This window comes from Coregonus clupeaformis, chromosome 16 (assembly GCF_020615455.1).
Source record: "Coregonus clupeaformis isolate EN_2021a chromosome 16, ASM2061545v1, whole genome shotgun sequence".
Taxonomy (NCBI): domain Eukaryota; kingdom Metazoa; phylum Chordata; class Actinopteri; order Salmoniformes; family Salmonidae; genus Coregonus; species Coregonus clupeaformis.
The window spans coordinates 12,561,390-12,586,379 of NC_059207.1; the positions used below are offsets into that span (position 1 = coordinate 12,561,390).

Here is a 24,990-nt window from a genome sequence, read left to right on the forward strand (position 1 = left end):
ATCATTGCCTGGCCAGATAAATAAAGCATTGGCCAAACCATCAGGTCAGCTATCGATCCTCTGCTCTCTGCGAGCGAGAGGGAGCGAGAGAGGAAGCGAGCGAGGGAGGGAGGGAGGGAGGGGGTGAGAGACAGAGAGAGAGACCCTTTACTCATTAGCATTCCATACCCCTGGACTAACGCTGACAACTAACAGAGATATCCAGCTCTACACCATGCACTTTCTCCTTCTGTCTCCATACCCTTCATTTAAACGGAAATATTTCGTCACAGTGAACACATTCTAAGCATTTACCCTTGAACAGATTCCACATACAATAGAAGTCATTTTAACGATAGGCCTATAGAAAATAAGACGGTGAATTGTTATCTTCATCGCTCATTAATGGGCCCAGTGCAAAGGCATTTGAACTCATGTAGCCTAGTTATAACCTATACATCACAGCATTTGCATGTAGGCTAATTATGAAATGGTGTGCCTTTACAGTTACGTGGTCAACTAAGTTGTCCAAACTCTCACATAGACTACTTTTGGTGTCTTTATAAGGAAACATTATATTTTTCTTGATTGGCACGTGAATCGTCAGAACGTTGATGACAATTGTGGCTACATCCTCAAGGGAAGATTCTACCCAGTTTGACGCAATGTAGGACGTTGAGTGGCTGCTGAACATCAACCACCATGGCACTGCTATAATGCATCGGGATTTTATATTAACTCATGCAAGCCTAATTGGCTAAACGTTGTGTTTACAACATGGTGGTGATATAAATAGCCAATTATACGAAATAAAGTGTAATTGTGAAATACAAATATTGAAGCATGAGAGAAAACATAATAATCGTCGAGGGGCAGTAAATGATAATTATTCGACAGGGACTTTGGGAATGTAGGCTATATCTAAATACGCGCTCGAGACTTGCCCAACAATGACAGCTGTTCATCAGATAGTAACTTCTTTCCGAGTTTTTTCCCCTCCCACCCGGAGCCCCGTCTCTATCTTGCTTTGTTGTTTTAAAATATGCATGTCCCTCCGGAATGCCAGTCACGAGTCCAAACTTTGTGTCCAACCTCCCACATGAAATGATCCTTTTAAAGCGGGCTCAATATGTCTCAATCTGCACTTCACTCTAAGCTTTTGGGTATGGTCTATGGGACAGAGCCCAGAAATATATTAATTAAAGCGAGATGTTGTGTCGAACTCAAATGTTTCAGACTTTACAGGCTGTGAAGATAGGCGGCTCAGAGAAGCTGGAACATCAAGGACTATGATGGAGATTCACGAAAAAAGGTAAGACTTGTTTTGATGTTGTCCCTCTTGCACAGTGTGTGTGTGTGCACGTTTGAGTGAAATGGATAAGCAAGGGGAGAGGGGAGAGTGAGAGAAGGGGGAGGGATATGGAAAAGCAAGGGGAGAGGGGAGAGTGAGAGAACGGGGAGGGATATGGATAAGCAAGGGGAGAGGGGAGAGTGAGAGAAGGGGGAGGGATATGTGAGAAAGGGAAAGAAGAGAGGATGTGCCTATGCGGGCGTGTGTGTGACTCCCACTGTCATTAACAACAAATTAATCAACACGTGGCATTTAAACTCGAGAGTGCTATTTCTCAGTGTATGTTTACGAGCTGGTGAAATTAATCACAGTACCGGAAAAGAGACCCAGGAGATCGGAAAGGAAAGTTTGATTTTGAAAGGGAAAGCGTGAAACGAGGTAACCAAGTCGAGACAACGAGGAGAAGGGGCTGAGGTTTTGAGAAGAGAAGGCTGTAGTTTATAGGGATGTTTGTGATTATCAGTGGCAAATGTTGCCATTAAGGCCTATTGCAAATGTGTTTTGAGTCAGAGAAGAGGTAACATGTCGCTTATGGACACTTAAAACTCGAGGTGCTGCACGAAAAATTCCACAGTGGTCCAAACATAACGTCACCAGCATGCGTGCGCCAACTAATTCAATACGTAATCCTTTCAAAAATGTAAACAGAGTGACGTCAAGTCATCGGGAGATCTAGCCTACACCAACAAAATTAATGTCATTAATATGATAATGTATTATTCTGATATGTTTTAATAGACATCCCCACGGTGTAATATGTCAACATATGCGAGGCCAGCAAGGCCGGGCTTACCTGATAACGCCCTGGATTTTCAGCAATATTTACGGCTTCTCTTTCTAATACACACCAGATGGTTTGTGACTGTGCCGCCGCAGTCAGTGAGCTCCTCAATTTTACTCAGCTGCATTTTGTTGCAATTACACATCATGCTGAGACCAAATTCATTGGTGACCTATTTGTGCAGCTTTTTGATGTAAATATTATTTTGGTCACCACTAATGTTTCACTTCATCGTCAGGATTCTCACATTGCCTTTATTAAGTTTATTTTTCATATGGAACATTTTTAGCTTAAATGCACATGTAGCCTGTAGGCCTGGTACCCACGTTCAATACATGGTGTATTAAAAACAAGAAAATACATAGCACGTCTTGAAGCTTGACCAAACTGGGTTGATAGGCCACTCACTGCATGTTTGAGCCAATCACTCAATCAATCATAATGCTTATGAAGCAACTGATCATTTGTCCAACTAGTCTCTCTCTATCTGTAGGCATATTGGCTACGTCTTCAAAATATTAAACTGACAAAACGTTTTTTTTTTTAAATGTATTTATAGGCTATAGGCCTATGGAATAGATATTCACTGTAAAGGCCCTAATTTGGGTAAAGAAGGCTAGCTTAGTCTCCTAGCTGAGCTGGAGTCAATTTGTTTAATTTCTACTATGTTTATGAACAAACGAATAGGCCTATGACTGAACAATAACAGCCGTTATGAAAATAACAGAGCCATTCTGGAGACGTTCCAACGTTATGTAGACCATTAATAAATGATAAGTGGAAATGTCTGTTTTCCTGCTATGAAACGTGCCAGAATATTTGTATGATCCAGGACTATATTCCTGGTACACACGCTCTTTAGTATTTATTTATGTTGCTGTTTATATTGTCGCAATTTAGCCTTTATTTACCTGGCTGGCGCATGGTCTGTGTTCTTGATTGACTGAAACGTTTCATAAAGGGCATTTTTTATCTATGCCATTGGGCACAGGTATTGACAGTGGCAATGTTTCCCCAAGGTTGGTACAGCACAGACATCTCTCTCTCTCTCTCTCTCTCTCTCTCTCTCTCTCTCTCTCTCTCTCTCTCTCTCTCTCTCTCTCTCTCTCTCTCTCTCTCTCTTTCTCCAGCCTAGAGGAAAGGCATACTGTTGATAAATACATGTATTTTTTCGATCATTCTCAGTATCATCCATCAATGTGTATGTCTGTGCAGCAGCATTGGTCTAAGCGAAGATAAGCTGCCAATAGCGATGTAACCACTGTAAAAAGTCTAGGGAGGATGCAACGCGAGACTGCCTTCATGTTAGATAGACAATGACTAACATTTCTAATACACAGTGTCAATTATTATCAAAATACTACTGATAATAGGCCTATATGTGCAGGCATCACTTTTGAGATAGGCTATACATGCATAAGTAGCCTTATCTTTTGAAATGTACAAAATATATTCGCTTTTAATAACATATTGTGCTTTGATGATTATAAAGCATTCGATATAATGTTTGGACTGCTCCCCTCGCTATAGCTAGCTGCTAAAACTTTGCGGCCTAGGCTAAATACCGCTGCTGTGATTACAGAAGTGCCTCCTCCTCTACTTTCTAGAGAAGCAACGCTCTAATCTACCCTCTGTGTAGCCTTAAAGCCCGCGTGATAGGCTATAGTCAAATTGAGTGCGCGCGCTCACGTCTGTGCTAAGAAAAGGTGGGGGTCGGTCTGTTGGAGGGAGGATGGGAGAAGGAGGGAGAGAGGGAGGGGGTTAACGGAGTGGCCTTTCCTCGCTGACTGACTCGACCCCTCTCTCTTCAAAGGCCATGCAGAAATAAACGCATCTTATCTGAATGGCGAATTTGTTGGTGGTATTTCAGAATGCGAAATTCAGAAATTGGAAGGTGTATTTTCTCTGCACTATTGAATTCAAGATGGTTCGAACCATCCCATATTGGTGGGTATTCAATTATTCCATCTACACACGCGCATTCTCAGCTAGTGTGGTATTTGTCCATGACTACCCACCCTCCTCCTTCTCATTCCATGCAGCCCCCCACGTCCGAATTCATTTGCATTCGTTGATGATATCAGTGAAGAATAGCTGGCATCCTAGATGAGGCAGGGTGGGGGAAGGAGGCTTATTTTGATAAAACTGGATGGAGAGTGGACACGGCCCGAAAGGTCATCCGCCCATTCATGTCAAGGTGGCGGGGGGCGGCTAGGCTGGGATTGCCAGAGAGGCTTATTTGAAAGCGGGAGTATTTGAGGCAGGGGAATGAAAAGGAGTGGACCACAAAGCTCGTAATACTTCAAATACGCCCAGTCACATCTTCACTCTTTCCACTGCACGCATAGGCGGCAAAGGGGGGCTATCTCGTTTACCACAGAGCAGTCGACAGAAAAAAGAGATGTGCCCGAAAATAATAAATACAGCGGTTGGAGCAGGACATGAAGCAGGACACTTCATCCTGAAAAATAATAGCATAACATGCAACACGTAAAACAAAACAAAAACTAAAGCCTATATTTTCATGTCGAGTAGCCTATAACCACATTTGACAAACTGCCTTGTCTTTGGAGAGACCATGTCTACAACAGGTTCATCGCATTTATATGTTATTTAGCAGGAGATTCAGGAATATGGTTAGCCTGTGCATCATATTTGATTAATTTTACGAGGAAAGCATTGGAATCTTTAGGTAATTGTTCATATAATAAATAATAAATCAGCAATACTAGATTGACTGCATAGCATAGCCATGAGGGAAATATCTGAGAATTATATGAAATTAATTGACACTGCTCTGGATTATTTTGATGAGAAGATGCCCAATGCACGCATGCACGCACACACACACACACACACACACACACACACACACACACACACACACACACACACACACACACACACACACACACACACACACACACACACACACACACACACACACAGACACACAACACACACACACCTGCATTGAGAACCATGATAAGTGTGTCTGTCATTAAAACATAATAATGGGCCACAGAAAAAGAGTAGCCTATGCGCAAAAGTTGTTATAATGATTATCGATGTGTAGCACCCTATATGCATGACACCAAAACCCATATGTATATTTCGTACACCTTACTTTTAAGCTAGAATGTTATTTCTTAAGTCCCTTGCAATTTTATATTAGCGCACGCGTCTCAACGAAAATTGTGACAAATTGCGGTTTGTATGGAAGAAAGCAACAGTAACCGATTGTGCTATGTCTCCCTCTGAAAGCCTATTGGTATATATTTTCTCACCTAAACGTCGACTAATCACTCATTACAATTCATAATATTACTAATATTCCAGTTGGACATTAGGATATATTGAAAGTATTAGAGAAAATTATGATTACAAATATTCTGATATTAATATAGCATTTATAATAGGCCTATTTCTAATTATGTCAAATGTCTGTCTCTGTAGGCAGTGGCATGCACAGTAGGCTAGAGGCGTAAATGGGTTGGTTATACATTGAACTAGGACGCTATAGTCTTTGTCTCCATTTTAGATTAGGACTATACGCTTTGATTGCCATACTAATCATGGTTATTAGTCTTATGATTATTAAAACAATCTCAATTCAGGTGGTTATGACGATGACTACTTGCTAAATATTATTGCCATCACTATCATTATTAGCAGTGGTACACTTAAGGCGTTAGTGATAGTGTTAGGATACAGGAGATTACCTTGGATTTGTCATATTTGTTGGTGTTTGAAGTAATGGCAGTGGAGATGAGGAGGACAGGGAATAGTGAGAGTGAAGGGTGGTGACGTGCGAGCCTATATGATGACTTGAAAGCGTGGTCATTTACACAGATGCTGTGCTGTAACCTAGCCTACTCATGCAGTCAGTGGCTTGGAGAGAGCTCATGACAGACAACACAGCTCACTGGCCCTCCTTATCCCACAACCTACATTTGATACATTTCAATTGATTCGAAACTACATTGTGTACTTGTGTGGTACACATAGTGAAGTAAAACATCGTTATGGGGCTGGCAGATGATAGTAGGCCTATCGATTTTGTCAAGTTGACATTCGCCACATCTCCGTCAGCCAGTTTGACATTAGAAGTTCCTAGACATGTAGCTTGAACACTGATGACAATATCAGTTTATTTAGCATCATGACCCTTCAAGGTTCATTCAAATTCGATCCTGTGCAAAACGCACATTGCTTCGTTCTAATTAATTGATTCGTTCATTTATTAATAATTTAAGAAAGTGACTACTATTTCAGGGTGGTTTATTTATGGAAAGCATCAATCGTGAATAGAGAGCAGTCTACTGCTGAATGAAGGCAGTGCAGGATGCAGAAAGTTTGTCTGAATACCTTGGTGGCGCTCCTAAACGGCTTTGTTATGGTGCTCTCGTGCTCCAGTGCTCGTGCAGTGCATGGAGGCTGTCTCGCGCTGTTTGTTTCTACTTTTGTTTGCTAGATGGCGCTCTGCGTACTGGGACCCTCAGACCGAGGAACAACACAAAACCCCCTCTATCCACGCTCAGCCTTAACCACCGAACTCGTCTGCAGCTTTCCTGAAGCGATTTCACTATACTTTCCGCGGCTGTAAATGCTCCTAATTTAATTTCGTTGGTGTGTGTAAATGAGAGGAAAGTTTTTTCATTTTTTTTTTTTTTTTTAGGGGTTTTGCATTTTGATACAATCAGATTGATTAAACACATAAACCAAATTAGAGTACTAATGCATGGTTTTTATATAAACTGATAATAAGATATATTTTTTTGATTATTGTGCATTGCTTATAAGCTTATGTAGTCTAATACCTCATTAGGTTTCATTTAATTTAATATTAGGTGAAGTTTCTAGAAATTGTATATTGCATAAGCATACTCTAAATTCGAATCCTCCAAAATGAATAGTAGGCTTAACATTGTTCAAAATGAAATGTAATGTTAATTATTCAAACAACTGAAATGTGGGTACAGTGGTAAATGTACTGCTGTTAACGAGCATGTTTGTAACAGATCTATAAATATAGTAATATCATTTTGAACCGAATATTTTTCCAACAATTATTTAAAAACAAGGCTAATTCCATGAGACACAGCTATTTAAATACATTTTATCCGTCTATATATTCTATGCAATAGCGGAATACCCTATAGATTTTTTATGTAGTCAAGACAAGACAAAAATATGTCATAATTCTATGAAAAAATAAATATGCACTTGTTTAAAAGCCCTTTGCAGTTGAGGGAAAAAGTGCAATGTTTGCTGTGAGTGGCCCACTCTCTGTCAAGATATACTGCTGCAGTTACACATTCACTAAATAGCGTCTTGTCCATGTCTGACGTTGATGAATGTGCTGGAGACGTAGAGAACCTTTTACAGCTGTCTTAAAAGCGCGAGCCCAGACCCAGGCACAGACGATCAGGTGCAGAGGCTGCAACCTCGCTAGATTATAAAAGAAACACGTTAGAGAGACCCAAAGAACAGGCATATGTCCTGTTATGAATACATACTGCCCACATGTAATGTCTTAACAGGCTTTCATTGCAATAGTGACTGGTCCAGTAAGGGAAAATGCGTTTTGTGTGCAGTTTCAAACCGCTCATTTATTTACATGTATTTATAGATTCTGTTTTCCCTGTTGGTTTGGATATTAACAAAATGCTATTACAAAATAATTTTTCAATGGACTGTATTGATTATGACATTGAAATATTAGGCACTAGATTAGTCTAATGCGAGTTGACGCGGCCCAGAAATATTTAATGTCCAACACCATGCATGAGGCTATAGTGTGAGGCTATAGTCTGCACTGTGCAGACGTGACAAAGACTGGTGGACTGGTGGTAGTTATTGTGAAAGTAATCTTTCAGCAGGGATTGAGATGTATTGTCCGCTAGTACACGTCACCCCCTGTTCGATCCTGGGTGCTCCAAGACCATCCACCTGGATCCAAAGAGCTGCATCAAAGAGCCACAACTAGCACGGCTTGGTTTCATTCCTCACAATCAAGTGGGCGTCGCCGCCAGAACTAAGAACGATAACGCTTCTACAATATCGGTGTATTTACATTAGTAGCAGACGCTTGGTCAACACGTTGAAGTCTACACTAAGAGATAAAGCATTTCAATTACTTTTTGCAGAATGGCCATGGAGTCATCCTCCGTTTGAGTGTTTAAATAAGTCTCTCTCTATTTGTTTTTCACGATTTAACAAGCCATCATCTCACATATGCATATTAAAATGAAATGACGCACAGATCCCACAGGCAAAGGGTGGGTGCCAGTTCAGTTAAGATGGAATAATGCATATAGGGCAAAGCGTAGAATGACCTCGATGAAATTGATCACAGAATATCCCATTCCTTCTCACCGAAATAACGTTTTTATTAACTTTTTTATTGTTTCTTTATTTCATAAGGTAAACCCCAAAACTCAGAAGTGCTTTCAATTTGAGATGTTTATTTATTTAATTTGGTCATAGTGATTATGAATATTTAGTTCTTAGACCAACCAACCAAGATGTTCTTTCTTCCCTCTTTCACACGCATTTTTTTAACTGACATGGGTGGATTTGAGAATATAGGAGCAGTCATTTGGACCATTTTCCTCGAATAAGACAGTAGAAAAAAATATATTTCACCATCACAGTGGGATTTTAACGAATTAAATGATCGCACTGCTAGCATGTGCTAAAAGGTGGGATTGAAGAGCGAGTACAAAGCTGTCCGCGCGCCTGATTGTTATAACTTGCTGTCAGGATATTTAGCAGTGTTCTGATATGGACGGTGGCTCCAGAGGCTCATCTCGTGGGGTTTTAATTAACAAGCTGTCTCAAAGCTGTAGAGCTCCATCAAACAGCCTCTCTCGCCCCACCAGCAAATTCGCCTTCCGTCAGCGCCTTCCGTTCCCTTTCCAACTTTAGACATGAGCCAATCCGGCTCACACCTCAACTTTTTCTCACAACACGTGCGCCTGACATGGGTGTGGCGGGTTTCAATGTCTTTCTGTATGTATCTATCTATTCATACATGTACATTATGTGTGTATGAATGTACATATATGTCTGTATCTATGCATATATACATGTGTGAATATATGTACAGTACATATCACATGGCTGGATGGATGGATGGATATGTAGATGTTCTCTGTGTGTGTGTGTGTGTGTGTTTGTGTGTGTGTGTGTGTGTGTGTAGTGTGTGTGTGTTATCGTGGCTTGGCTACATACTTCAATTGACTGATAATCAGGAACATATTTTAATGCATGACATTTAAACTTTTCAATACGATCCCACCATACTCGATGGGGTATATTAGAAATTAGACGAATGGTACATTTACAATTAGAAATGGTATACGTATTGCATGTATTCAGGCACCGTACACCTTTAAGGACAGAACATCAGTAAGGAAGTGTATTTTCTCAGCAGATAGTGCCAGACTGACAGTCATGGAGCGAGAGATATCATGATGGGAGGGGGCTGTGAGATCAGGATGGATGGAAAAAAGAACCCTTCCATCTTTGTTGTGCAAACTTGGTGTTGGTCTCCCACCGTGGCCCAGGCGGGGGTAATTTGATAGCAAGGCAAGGTCAAGAAAGAGCGCTGTCCATGGTGCTACTCGAGGGTAGCTGGATGCTATCATCAAATTAGACAGGACAAGTTTCAAATCGATGCCACCGTGAGCGCCTGGAGACCGCCAACAGTTTGAGTTAAATTCTTAACAAGTCTCCCCTGACAGGTCAACTTCTTGGTACAAACACACACACCTGATAGTTTACACAGTAGGCTAGTACATCAGAATTAGGTTCGTTAGATATCAACCTATTTCAGGTCCAATGTTAATTATAATGTGGTGGGTTGTGTTCTGGTTTGTTTTTATTTATTTGAAATATTTCATAATTATTGTTTAGTGTGATATTGCAAAGGACATAAATGCCTACCACAATACATATATTATGTATTATATAACATATATATATATATATATATATATATATATATATATATATATATATATATATATATATATATATATATATAAAGTTGATGATATCGAAGATAAGGGGAACTTTGTATGTTGCACATTGCACATAGATATAATTTATTTAGCAAACGTAATAGCAACAAAGCCAACCTTCTAGCAACAAAGCCAGCTGATGAAGGTATGTAAAAAGTACCCTGAAGAAGGCATTGCTTTACCGAAACGTCATTAGATTTACTCATTACATTGTTGGGAGCATATATAGAGTGTGCGACTTTCTTTCTTTCTCTTTAAATATATAAAAAGTAACAGCCACAAACAACATGCTTTTTATGTCCTTGAGATCAAAGGATGTTCTGTTAACGCTACGGGACACTTTTTTAAAAGTAATATACTCCATAAATGGATCATATTCAGATGAAACACGTTTTAATATGAACAGCACATTATAGTGTATTATGTACTTTAATTGCAAGACTCTATAGTTTTCACAAATTAATCTCCACAGCATTTTTGCAATCAACCTTATCCAAATAACATTGATTGAAGATTTACAAAAATAATTAATAAAGACTGTGTATCAAAATACAATGTAGGCCTATATTCCAAACGTACTTTCTATTGTAGGCTACTACATTTAATATCCATATACAATATCACATTGTTACCACCATAATAGCCTAAATGGCGACAATTATTTGATTACCAATAGGAATATAAATGAAATCAATCAACTTCAATAAACTTTCAAAGTATTTCTGTTGTTTAATAATAGTGCACAGAGTAAACGAATATGTGCTTCTGCACAATTTAGGCTATTTGAAAGCATTTTCAATTGCTCAATATGGGTGAGCTGAGAAGGGATCTCAGGTAGCGCACGTGTCGATGGGAGGAGGGAGACTGTTTATGGAGACGCTGCCAATCTGTCACTGTCTTTCTGACATGTTTGTTTTAGGGATAAACAGCAGTCTAAGAAAGTGTAGTTGATTGCTCTGTTTTTTACTTCACAGACCGAAGCATCCCAAACACCAGATCGCAAATACTCCTTTCAGGCGTTCCTGCCGCCATCACCACTCACTCCCTGTCCTGACAAATACCAGGCATACTTCCCTATTCCGTCAAAACCCCGCTTTTCATCATTCCTGCTGCTGACTCAGGTAGTAAACACAATAACGATTTGAGCGCCGACAAGAAGAAAGCTAGTCAACTGGATGGAGAGATTATGGACAGTGGCAGAGAGAGAGACGCTTGTCAGACAGGGAGAAAAGAGAGACGTCCCATTTCAACAAAGTACAAAGTAGACCCATCGAAAAGGGAGAAAGGGAGCGGCATCAAAGAGCGCGCGGGAAGGTGCCTGCAAGGCGGTTAACAGCGCGAGCTTTAATAAGTAGGCTACCAATGACATTCCAAATGGGCCCAACTTAACCAAGGGGCTAGATACCATGAAATGTACATACAAAACACACCTGCCAATCTGGCCAGCTCTTTTTTTAACATATCAAGCCAAAAGTGATGAACACCGCGTTCCCGAGTGTAAGAGTATGGGCCTTCGTCTGTCTCCCCGATCGAACTCTCTTCCCCCCTCCCATCGCCATCGATTTGAGGCTAGAGGTCTTTCGGGGTTTGAGGAACTACCTGAGATTAGGTTTCGTTCGAAGGGAGAACCCTATTGTTGTGCCCATGTGCATATACAGTCAGTATACGCTAGCATCATCTTGTATGGTTAAATGATTACTGGTTATGAAGTCGGGAAACACTTGCATTTCCCTTTATATCATCCTGCAAAGAGAGAGAAGTTGCCGCACACGTTTTGATAGGCAATAAGACCCACCTTGCCTGCTGGAGGAAAATAACAGTTAGAGCTTTTCACCAGTGTCATTGTCAACTTTTAAATTGTATTTAAGTCCAATCAAACTTGATATGTAATTCCCTTAAATCATATAAAACTAAATAACCATTCCATTTTCGTTCCATATGTCATTATCCTGTTATGGTTATTGTTGATTATCTTAGGCAATCATTAGTAGTAGTATTTTAAATGCGTGAGAGCGTCTGCTAAATGGCTAAAACGTAAATGTATTGTAAATGTGTATTCATGTTATTTCCATGTTACTACTATACTAAAACTAACTGGAAATCATTGGTATTGTAATAGTTATCTATTCAACAAAACTCTGTTCACTAACAATTATGTAGATAAACGACTTAAATGGCACAGTTTCCTCAATAAGTTAATCATAATCATAACGAAAAGGACATGGCAGGGTTAAACAAAATAGCCTTATTTCGTTTAAGGCTAAAGGCAGGTGTTTATCCATTTTTTAAAAACGTGTCTATAATTGACAGATTAACTTCAAGTGATATTAAACTATACCGAACTATGAAACTCTTACATATTGTGTCAATGTTTTTCAAAGAAACTACATCTGGCCCTTACTTGCAGATCTAACGAAATGTCATTTAAATAATACAAATATACAAACTCATTCAATATTATAATAGGCCTAATGTTTTAGGCTATTTAATAATGATTAATGTTTCAATGTTATTTATTGTTCCACTTTGGATTAGACTTTTAGCCTGTAAAACTAACAAGTCTGATTCGTGCATATTGCAGTTTACATTTTTTTTTTTACAATACAGTTATTGCCGTTTACAATTTTCATCATGTTTAAAGAATTAGTCCACTGTTAGATCAAACTAGGTACCGTGCCTTCAGAAAGTATTCACACCCCTTGACTGTTTATTTTTTGTTGTTTTACAAGGTGGGATTAAAATCGATTGAATTTTTTGTCAATTATCTACACAAAATACTCAGTAATGCCAAAGTGGAAGAAAAATTATATCATTTATAAAAATTTAAAAAACACACACAAAAAACACTAATATATCTTGGTTACATAAGTATTCAACCCCTGGGTAAATACATGTTGGAATCACCTTTCACAGCGATTACAGCTGTGAGTTTTTCTGGGTAAGTTTTAAAAGCTTTGCACACCTGGATTGTACAATATTTGCACATTCTTCTTTTTTAAATTCTTCAAGCTCTGTCAAGTTGGATGTTGATCATTGCTGCACTCTTAGAAAAAAAGGTGCTGTGTAGAACCTAAAACGGTACTTCGGCTGTCCGCATAGGAGAACCCTTTGAATAACCAGTTTTGTTCCAGGTAGAACCCTTTTGGGTTCATGTAAAACCCTTTACACAGAGGGTTCTACGTGGGACCAAAATAGTTCTACCTGGAACCAAAAAGGGTTCTCCTATGGGGACACAAGTGAAGAACCCTTTTGAAAACCTTTTTTTCTAAGAGTGTAGACAGCCATTTTCAAGTCTTGCCATAGATTTTAAAACCGATTTAAATCAAATGGCCACTCAGGAACATTCAATGCCTTCTTGGTAAGCAACTCCAGTGTATATTTGTCCTTGTGTTTTAGGTTAGTGTCCTGCTGAAAGGTGAAGTTGTCTCCCAGTGTCTGTTGGAAAGTAGACTGAACAAGGTTTTCCTCTAGGATTTTGCCTGTGCTTAGATCTATTCCATTCTTTTTATCCTGAAAAACTCCCCTTGCCAATGACAAGCATATCCATAACATGATGCAGCCACCACTATGCTTGACAATATGGAGAGTGGTACTCAGTAATGGGTTGTATTGGATTTGCCCCAAATATAATAACACTTTGTATTCAGAACAAAAAGTGAATTGCTTTGCCACATTTTTTGCAGTATTACTTTAGTGCCTTGTTGCAAATAGGATGAATGTTCTGGAATATTTGTATTCTGTACAGGCTTCCTTCTCTTCACTCTGTCATTTAGGTTAGTATTGTGGAGTAACTACAATATTGTTGATCCATCCTCAGTTTTCTCCTATCACAGCCATTAAACTTTGTAACATTTTAAAGTTGCCATTGGCCTCATGGTGAAATCCCTGAGCGGTTTCCTTCCTCTCTGGCAACTGAGTTAGGAAGGATGCCTGTATCTTTGTTGTGACTGGGTGTGTTGATACACCATCCAAAGTGTAAATAATAACTTCACCAGGCTCAAATATTAAATGTCTGCTTTTTTTTTTTTTGTACCCATCTACCAATAGGTGCCCTTCTTTGTGAGGCATTGGAAAAACTCCTTGGTCTTTGTGGTTGCATCTGTGTTTAATGGAATCAGATAATTGTATGTGTGGGGTACAGGGACGAGGTAGTCATTCAAAAATTATGTTAAAAACTATTATTGCACACAGAGTGTGTCCATACAACTTATTAAGTGACTTGTTAAGCAGATTTTTACTCCTGAACTTATTTAGCCTTGCCATAACAAAGGGGTTGAATAATTATTGATTCAAGACATCCAGCTTTTCATTTTTAATTAATTTGTAAAAAATTCTAAAAACATAATTCCACTTTGACATTATGGGGTATTGTGTGTAGGCCAGTGACACAACATTTCTATTTAACCCATTTTAAATTCGGGCTGTAACACAACGAAATGTGGAAAAAGTCAAGGGGTGTGAATGCTTTCTGACGGCACTGTATAACTTTCAGACAACCTAGTTAAATGGTAACTGCCCTTCATCGAATATAAAATCATAAAATTAACTATTAACTTAAGCAATATAGAAATATGTAAGATAAGATCTAATGTATTGCCATTAACTTAAAGAGAACGGACGTGTCTTTATGCACAACCCAACCGTTGCACCATTAATTTCCACCACCATCTCCTGTTGACTACCATGAATTTTGAGTGACATTGATTTTTCCAACTTAGAATTGTGGGATGTGAATTTAGTGTTCCAGGTCATCTGGTTGTGAAATCTTTTGAGTCCTTTTTGATAGAGTAAAGTTGGTCTAAGGACCAAAATCCCCTTTTAATTGCTATAAATGTGTTCCTTATTTGGGTCAAAAGACAAACGTCGTGTTGAAATGGGTTGTGAAAAAAACAACTATAATACTGAATTTCCACATGATTTAACAGAACGTTAAATCACAACTCATAACCTAAGAATAGCCCAAATTACAGGCCCACTTCAAACCTTCACATTGTCATTCATTTATCATATCGAAATGGCCAGTTTCCTTCAACAGGCAGTCGGTGGGCTCTTAAGCACTACGTTAATTTATTATTTCTTTCTTCACTTGATCTCTACTCGAATAATATACAGCGCCACCACCTAAATTGGTAGAAAGTATAATCTTAAAAGTCGGATCCCATTCTTCAAATGTATTGCATTTCAGAGGCGGGCTTTTACTAGTGGAGTCTTTGCGACCCGAAGGGTTGTAATTGAGGGGGCGGTAAGGGTATAGAGTAGCGTCCGCCTGAAAGCTATACTATTAAAGCCAAATGGACTGCAAACCATAAAACGTCTCTGCCTGCCAACAGCTGGGCACGATCGGTGTATTATATGCCAGGCTCATACAAACACAACGCACACATAGGCTATGGTAACCATGGTTATGTCACATTGTCAGATTATCAGACAGGTGAGGCCCAATTAATCGCAACGAGAGGCCAGTGTGTGTGTGTGTGTGTGTGCGCGCGCGCGCATGCGTGTGATGCCTAAACCTATTATCAACATGGGACCTGTACTGGTAACATAGTTTATCTGTTTGTCACCGTGATGTGAGTATGTCTATGTTTGACCAAACATTCTTGAGAACCGGCCTCGTGAATTTTGGGAGTTCTACACTTTTAGATAAAAAGGTTCTGGATATAACCAAAAAGGGTTCTATTGCTTGCTTCATATATGGCACCCCTAAATATTCTATATAGAACCATTTTGTTGGGTTATTTGATCAGAACCCCAGGGGTTCCATATAGAAGTCTTGGGTTCCATATTGGGTTCTATATGGAACCAATTTCGAACCTTAAGGGGTGCCATTTATGAAGCAAGCATATAACCCTTTTTAGTTCAATCCATCACCTTTTTTTTTTCTTAAGAGTGTAGCCTACTTCTCCTACATATAGCCCAGACTATACCGCCTGCCAGGCTTTCTCTCAGCTGGATATGGCAAACACTTATCGATATTTTGAACAGCCTGTTTGGAAAATGGTCTACAGTGTATCTATAATTAAGAGATATCCTCTTGGATAGGCAACGTGCAACTTCCAGCGGCATGTAAAACTATAACCTCGTTGGGTTTAGGCCCATTCACTGGTTGTGCAGTAAGATGCATGTAAGGGATGCTTCTGAATGATTCCCCAGAGTCTTATTTCTTTGGTCTCTGAATTACCATCTGACGAGCTAGTTTTTTTTTTTTTGTTCAGTGTATGAAGGGCTTCGCTGGATGGAGAGGGTTGGTGATTGAAGTGATGTGGCTTCCACTGGATCATGGTTTGGTCAGTCAATGAATATGTAATGACGACGTTACATTCGAACCCAATACTGGGTAGTGCTTTCTTTGGGTAGGATACTTATTTTGCATAGAAAATACACAGTATACTCTGGGAAAAAAACACGAGGAAAGGAGGGGGAACAAACAAGCTTAGGCAACACATTCCTCTTCCGTCAATAGATGAAAAACTATTTGCTCTCCTACTTAGAGGGAGAGAGCGAGAGAGAGGGAGAAATATAGAGACTTGAATAGCTGTTAAGACCGTTTTTTAGTATAGACCTACACGATAAAACATTGATTGTTGCAGTTTGTTGACCCGTAAAATGTGGGGGTTAGTTTTCTCTTCAGAGCGGAGCATATAATTATGCAAATAGAGATCTGACAGTGATCTGGTGGAGTGCTCAAGAAGACAAGGGGCTGGTGGGGGTGACATTCCAACTTTGCTTAAGGCCTATCCTTTGGAAATAGTTAATATTTAGCAGTGCTGGCGAGCATGGGAGGGGATGATGAGAGTAGGCGTGACAATACGAGTCTCCTGGAAAATTGAAATATCATTTTGGGATCCCATTGCTATTGACATGAGAGACCAGGCTTTGGAAGTTTCAAGAGCGAAGATACTCTAGTAGCCTATGTGAGGGAATGATAATGTACTCATTAATATGTATGCGTGTATACTTAAAATAATTAAACAGGAGTGGGTACTGGAATTCAATTTAATGTTGTTAAGTGTGACATGACTGATAAAAAAAATATGCAATTAGTCTAGGCAGATATTTCTGACGCTTGCTAATCAAAGTTATGTTAAACTTATCCCCTATGTTAAAAATATATCTTCATTATGGTGAATAATGTAACATGGGGCTATATCGATATACTGTAACTGTCTGAGCATTGCTGGGAAACTAGTGTCTGACAATAGATTATTTTGTTGTTGAAGTTTCAAGGCTATCATGTTATTATGTGCCAACCCTCGCCTATACTTGCCTATTGAATTTAAGTGTGTTAAGACATTTTACGTGTCAGAAAAGTGAGACCAACTCTCAATAGTGTTAGGTGATTGAATGTTTTTTTTTTTTTTTTTACGAGGAACCTGACATGGTGTGAGAGATCTTGGCTGGTTCCACTCGCTGGCACTTGTTGTTCGAAGGTTAATGGAAAGATTTCTAAAGATTTATTGAGGGGGCGTTTAATGACCTTATCGGTTTTCACCATGTGAAAACAAATTATCCTGTAGACCGCGCTTGCATACAGCTCTCTTTGCAAAGATGAATCGCCATTTTGAGGAGTATTAGCCCAATTGATGTTTAACCGTCTTCATGTTTTAAACACGTTTAACCTGTTGTAATTGGAGACTGTAGTTTAAAAGCATCTTCTCCGCTGGATGTGCAGGCTAATAAACCTTATGCAGTCAAAAACTTGAAACCAAAAAGCTTAACTTAATATAGCTATAGGGGTAAGGAATGTTTTTTTGCAGTTCTATCGGCGCTTTTTGAAGCGACACTGTTAATACTAAAACACTTCATTCAACTATTTAAGAAGGCATTTACTTTGGCTAATACTAGTCCAATTGTTGAGGACTGGGCTCCTCCGTCTTGAGTGATGGATCGTCTTCCTCGGTCAGGTTTCATAGCTGTTGTTATGTGAGACGATGACTCGGATCACTTTTCCTCTAGGCTCAACTTCCCCGCGCACTTTGCAGTGAAGGCTCGTGAGCGGATGTGGCAGCCCAACAGGGTACAGAGAGGTCCCAAGGTAGACCTTCTCTCAACGTTACACTTTCTTTTCCTTCCCTCTTGAGTAAACCTGCCCCTATGACCTGGGTAGCGTAACCTATATGATCATGGTATGTGTGGTAAAGTAAAAATAACTATTCTATTACCGAATTATGTAATCTAATCTATGGGTTACCTGGCCGATGCCTTTTGTTTGTTTCCAAAGAGATATATAACATAGCCTCAATGAAGAACAAATAGAACTGTTAGGCTAATTGATTGACCATGGTATCAGAAAAAGCAGGGGCAGGTAGCTTAGCGGTTAAGAGCGTTGGGCCAGTAACCAAACAATCGCTGGTTCGAATCCCCGAGCCGACTAGGTGAAAAATCAGTCTATGTGCCCTTGAGCAAGGCACGTAACCCTCATTTCTCCAGTAAGTCGCTCTGGATAAGAGCGTCTGCTAAATGAGTGAAATTATAAATATGAATTAGGGTATTTGAAAAAAATCCCCATCGGCCACGTGGTAGTTGGAAACTCCATCAACACTACAACTTTTTTTATTCAATTTTAGCAACTGACATATTTACAAAAAAGTTGTAATCGATGGGAATGGTGCATGGGAAACACATGATTGGTGGATGATTAAAGTTGACTTTACATACAAATAATTACATTTGAATAGGCAACAGTTGAAACTAAGTTACACCAAAGCCATAATGTATCCAACTGGAAAAACAAAAGCTACAAAACTTTTTCAAACGCTATATTTAATCGAATCACAAAGCATGGATGTCTTTTGATAGTGAGCATGACTTATTGGATCAATAAAACGTATACAATCTGAAACAATCATATATTCAAGAGCAATTGTTAGAATTATTCACAATTTACATATCAACTGTGCTTTAGATTTGGTTTAAAGCTGCTCCCATTATTGTTGATCCATTCACATATGGCTTGTTGGTCTTTATTAAAAATACCAGTGAACATAGTGTCTTCTTTCTTCCTAAGGCAACAATATACGCATAATGAAGTAAAATAGCAACAGTTTTTTTCTTCCCGTGAAGGGAACACACATGCCAACAGTATCCTGAAATTAAACTCCTCCGTTAATATGCATATTCCCCAAATCAAACAAGTTAACTTCATGAGTGACATCCAAAGAGACATTAATTAAAATTATATGAAAATTACAACAGCCCAGACTGGGCTCTCATTACTAACAAAAGCAATGAAATGTTTAATAACCCACAAAAGCCTCAAAATATCACCGGTGGCTGTTATTCACACTGAAATAGAAAAGTAAAATGTATACCAATACATTTCTTATCTCCCCTTATAAATACCTCAACACATGAAGCCGTGAAAAGGTAAAGCATGTCTGGATAGACAGTGGATGTGTCGGGAGGTGTATAGGTGATCACAGGATTTCTGTCTCGTTTAGACTAATATCTGGGCATATTAGAAGGCTATTCTATTAAGCTTTGAGTGATTTATAACTCACCAGAACCTAGTGGAAATATACTGTATTTTTGATCTTGTTTATGTACCAGCAGACTGAGATTATGCAAGGCTGAGCCAGGGCTGATTTCTTTGTCACTTTTCCGTTTGCACTTGAGGAAAGTGTTTTGGAAAATAAATGTGTTACATTTCTCCCAACATCTAAACACATATATCATCTAGGTGTAGGAGAATATTGAAATCTTGGATTTCCTGACACGTGCAAGGGGATATATTGAAGTTGACTTCTTGTTTCTATTAAAATGAGATATCCCTAAAACTCATTTTGATGCTGGGCTTTAAATGATTTTAAATCTGCTCAGTGTCTCGAATTCTTCATATCTAGCACAGGTTATGGTTGTTTTATTTGTTTAATCAAATGCAATCATCCAGGGACATCGATTTCATGGATATCAAACAGGAAAAAAAGGTACAGTAAAAAAATTCATTTTTACAAATAAAAAAATGATAGACAACCTACATCAAGTCAACATGTATCAGTCTGGGACCTCATTTGGTCTGATACAAAAAGTTATTAGAGCGCAGAAAAACCCAGCAAAGTAAGATAAAAAACCAAGCTAAAGAAAACCAAACACCAACAGTATATCAGCTGTCATAAACAGTGCAGTGCAACCCTCCAAAGTAAGGCAGAAACAGGACCACAGTTGACAGAATATGTATCGTTATAAAAAGTGTGTGTTTGGGGACAGTAAGAGAAAGAGAAGGAGCCATAAAAACAACACACTTGCTTTACATTAAAAGTATTATGTTAATGAGGCATGTTTACTATTGTTAAAACCATTGTTTGTGGTGTGGGTAGGGGGTTGTGTTGAGGTGAGGGAGGGGGTTGGGTTGAGGTGAGGGAGGGAGGGTGGGGGGTTGGGTTGAGGTGAGGGAGAAAGGTGGGTTGGGTTGAGGGTGGGGGGGTTGGGTTGAGGTGAGGGAGAAAGGGGGGTTGGGTTGAGGGTGGGGGGTTGGGTTGAGGGTGGGGTTTGGTTGAGGTGACGGTGGGGGGGTTGGGTTGAAGTGAGACAGGGTTTGGGTTGAGGTGAGGGAGGGGGTTGGGTTGAGGGTGGGAGGTTAGGTTGAGGTGAGACAGGGGGTTTGGGTTGAGGTGAGGGAGGGGGGTTGGGTTGAGGGTGGGGGGTTAGGTTGAGGTGAGGTGAGGGTGGGGGATTGGGTTGAGGGTGTGGGGTTGGGTTGAGGTGAGGGAGGGAGGGGGGTTGGGTTGAGGGGGGGGGTTAGGTTGAGGTGAGGGGAGTTAGGTTGAGGTGAGGGTGGGGGGTTGGGGGGTTGGGTTGAGGTGAGTGAGGGGGGTTGGGTTGAGGGAGGGAGGGAGAGATACCAAGTGTATGAGTGGTGTGGGTTGTAGAGGACTGAGAGGCCCGTGGGTCCAGCAGGTTTTAGGACCTAGGGGAGTGGTGGGGAGGGCTGCTGGGGCATTATCTCATTCAGGGCGATGTCAGGACAATTAGAGGTGCACCACGACATACTGTGCACAGCGCCTGTCAGCCGTAATCTCAGCCGCTGCCGCCGCTGCTCCGTGGCCCAGACCACAGCAAAGCCACAGCCCACGGTAAGCGCAAACACTCTGCCCATATTGCTTTGACAGTTGCACTCATCTAGAAATAATGCAAAACGCTATTGTGATGTGTACACCACCACCCACCTACACTCTGCCAGTTAAACAATGCATGTGTGAACCGGGAGATGGGCTCAGCCGGAAGGGAGAGATCACACAAAGATGAGGGAGGAAAGAAGGAGGGAGGGAGGGTAAATAGAGAGGATTTGGCACCTCCACCCCCTTGTATTTCCCTCCTGTTGGTGTAGTTCTAGTCGTGGTGGTCGTGGTTGTGGTCATGTTTGGTCTTGTGGGAGCTGCGTGTGGTGACCGTGTTGGAGGACCCCTCGTACTCATCCCCAGTCGGTAGAGCCTCGCCGAAGAACTGGAAAATGGAGTTGAAACTCCTCCACGATGTCAGCTCGTGTCGCTCTGTACCTGCACAATACATAGCACAAAGAGACAGGTGAAACACTCAGGCAGTCCACTGTGTGACCACAGAGGGAGGATAGTCACATAAAGCATCATATAGACCACTGTTACACCACACACACCTAACAGGTTAGAGAGAAATCATTTTGTAAACAGAGAACGTAATTCCCCTCTAAACATGGATACTGTAGCGAAGTGTGTATCCCACTGCAAGCAACAAGCTGATTGGACATTACATCCATTTTAACTTCTGACCCAGCAGTCCAACGGGATAGTCTTAATATTTGATCCAACTTGATTCATGATAGTGTACACCCCATACTCTCCCGTGTCTGTCTCTTAATTGAATGCGAGTTATGCACAATGGATGCACTAAGCGAAACCAGTGGACCGTTATTCATTCATTCTCTGGGCTGCTTGAAAGATGCAGTGGTGAAAAGGCACTAAGGCAGCCAGCGTATCAGGTGATCTGGGGGGAAGGGGGGGGGGCTCGGTTTCCCCTCCCCTCTCCAGGTGAGCCGGTTCCCATGTTAGGGTCAAGGGGAGCCTGAAATCTGGTACACACGCCTCGGGTTCCTCTCAGCTCTCTGAGGTCAGGGGTTCGCTGCGTCGCTCCGAAAGCTGCTACACAACTCCTCCGTCACTGCAGCTGCTCCACCGCCAGCTCCTCACCAACCAATCACAACCAATGGCTAATGGCTTATTTCTAGGACTGGGAATTGTCAGGGACCTCACGATACGATATCTCAATACTTAGGTCCTGATACGATATGTATTGTGATTCTCACGATTCTATATGTATTTCGATTCGATACTGCGATTTATTTGCGGTTCGATGTTCCAAACATGTTGCTCACCACATGTCTGCTGCAGACGGACAAGAATAAGCATGAGAAAACGAGTTTTGTTCAATGCTGAAAAAAAATTGGGTCACTATTTAAAAAGAAGATGGACAACAAGATATGAAGGAAAAATAGTAGAGTTTTCGTGCAGGCACAGCTGACTAGTGCAAAAACAATATTGCGATATATTGTCAAAAACAATATCCCAATATGTAACTATGGAGTTTTCTCCCTACCACTACTTATTTCCCTACTAGCAGGTGGCTAGGCTGCTTAGCAACATACTATACTGTACTGTGTTGTGAAGCAGTACCCAGATGCCATCCCAGGGAAATCGGTATACAGTGTGATACAATGGTGTTATACTCCATTATATCATAGATACACAGTTTGAGGTAGTGTACACATAGTAGGGAGAGACAGGTTGATGCTTATAGACTGCTTGTTGGTTTATGCATTTGGGGTATACACTGAGTGGACAAAACATTAGGAACACCTGCTCTTTCCATGACATAGACGGACCAGGTGAATCCAGGTGAAAGCTATGATCCCTTATTGTCACTTGTTAAATCCACTTCAATCAGTGTAGATGAAGGGGAAGAGACAGGTTAAAGAAGGATTTTGCTTTGAGACAATTGAGACATGGATTGTGTATGTGTGCCATTCAGAGGGCGAATGGGCTTGACCAAAAATGTAAATGCCTTTGAACGGGGTATGGTAGTTTGTGTCAAGAACTACAACACTGCTGTTTTTTAAAACGCTCAACAGTTTCCTGTGTGTATCAATAATGGTCCACCACCCAAAGGACATCCAGCCAACTTGACACTCAATATTAGGAAGGTGTTCTTAATATTTGGTACAGTCAGTGTATATCCAGACATCATAGCAGTGTATAATCCTAGTTATTCCTCTGTATTAGCTATCTAATATTTACATTTACATTTTAGACTCCCAGATCAGCAGGCTTATGTACCTGTTTCCAATACAGCTTCATACGATCAGTTCATGGGGCCCTTGCTGCTTTGTTGATGGTTCAGGGTACCAGTTCAGTGAGAGCCCTCTCCTCCTCTCCTCTTCTCGTCCTGTTCTCTCCTCTCATCCCTCGTAAATGCACCAGGCCGGAGGGATACAAAATAACCTTTAACCTGATGGCCGCTCTATTGACCCCATGTTTATTAGATTGACCACCTGGCTGGCTGTGATAATGGAGATGGAGGGGTGAGGGCCCAGGCTGGTCTCATCTGGTTTGGTCTGGGCTGGTTTATTCTGGGCTGGGCGGTCACTGTGAATGGTTTGCCAGACTAGTCTATGATAACTGCCTCAGGTCAGATTGACTAGCCTGGCAATCACCCCCAGACTAACAGTGTGTTACCTGTGTAGGGCTCAACACAACAACACACTCCATAGGAAAACAAAGAGTCAGCCCTGCTCGCACCTCACATCTATCATTTATATCCAGTTTGAAGACAGGAATCTCTCCTCTTTTTTCTGTCTCATCCCTCCTTAACAAGTTGTTTCCTTTCTCTTTCTTTTTCTTCTTTCTGCAGGAGCGATCGATGCCAAGGCTCTACTTTTTTCACCTCGAACCAGTGCCGCGAGCTGCTACGCCCGATCCCAGCGCCGGGGTCAGTGGGAATGCGTCTCCGTGCCGATATGCTGATGAGCCAGGCCCCTCCGGTGACCCCCTGTATGAGCTCCGCCCTTTCTGTGGCATGCGCAGGCCTCCAATGTCTCCCGGCGTCCGGGCCTCACTAGCTAACAGCCTTTTACTGCCCTCGCCCACTCCTCCTTTAATAGGCAGCGTGTGTGGACGCTAATGGATGTTGTCAGTGGTGTGTTCTGAAAGCTGATTTAGAGAAGGAGCCTCACCAGCCTGCTGGCTTCTCTCAGAGATAACCTGACCGCTGGACTCCCAGGGTGAGCAGAGGGAGAGAGGAAGACAGTTAGCTCACTCATGCTACAAATCAAAGTAATATCCTTTAAAGACGTAGGGATGGATTAAATGCCACGGTGCTGTGTGGCTGTGTGGAAAGTGAATTCTGTCCTACAAACAGTCTGAGTGGATTCGGCTCTACCCTTCCTCCCCCAATCTCTTATGTAAAAGCTGGGGAATTAATAGAAAGCTTTTTCATGAGCCAATGATTTCAGTGATCAAAGTGCAAAAAGTATGCAAATTAAAATGTGTCTCAAAGGCTCACTTTTGTATACTTCTTGAGATGTGCTGTTTTTATAACGCTTGAATATGATACCTTAATATATTATATATTCTCTTCACCTGAATACAGTAAACACATAATGAGATAAAATGTATATTTCTGAACTATTGTTATAACGCATAATGTGTATGCTTATTTTATTAATCATTATCTCAGGTAGGAATTAATTACATCAAATTAGAGATATAACTTCAATGTTATCTGTTTCCTGCCAATAAAGCAAGAGCAGATGATTATAATATGTACATGAATCAAACACCTGTGTACACCACATATTTTTCAAATAAAACGTTTTGTAAGATTCA

General features: G+C 40.6%; 1 protein-coding gene and 1 long non-coding RNA gene across 2 annotated transcripts in view; one reads left to right on the forward strand and one right to left on the reverse strand.

Annotated features, from left to right (window-relative positions):
- The first annotated feature begins 1,079 nt into the window (after nt 1-1,079).
- Nucleotides 1,080-24,990, forward strand: LOC121584446. The gene is made up of 2 exons (XR_006003716.2): nt 1,080-1,291; nt 24,017-24,990. It is a non-coding gene; the product is annotated as an uncharacterized LOC121584446 (long non-coding RNA).
- The window catches only part of LOC121584445 (cotranscriptional regulator FAM172A homolog), a 281,345-nt gene continuing 277,272 nt past the window's right edge, over nt 20,918-24,990 (reverse strand). Inside the window, exon 11 of the mRNA XM_041900328.2 lies at nt 20,918-21,633. Coding sequence (XP_041756262.2) covers nt 21,467-21,633 — 167 coding nt within the window. The 3' untranslated portion in view covers nt 20,918-21,466. The remainder of the gene's footprint in view (nt 21,634-24,990) is intronic.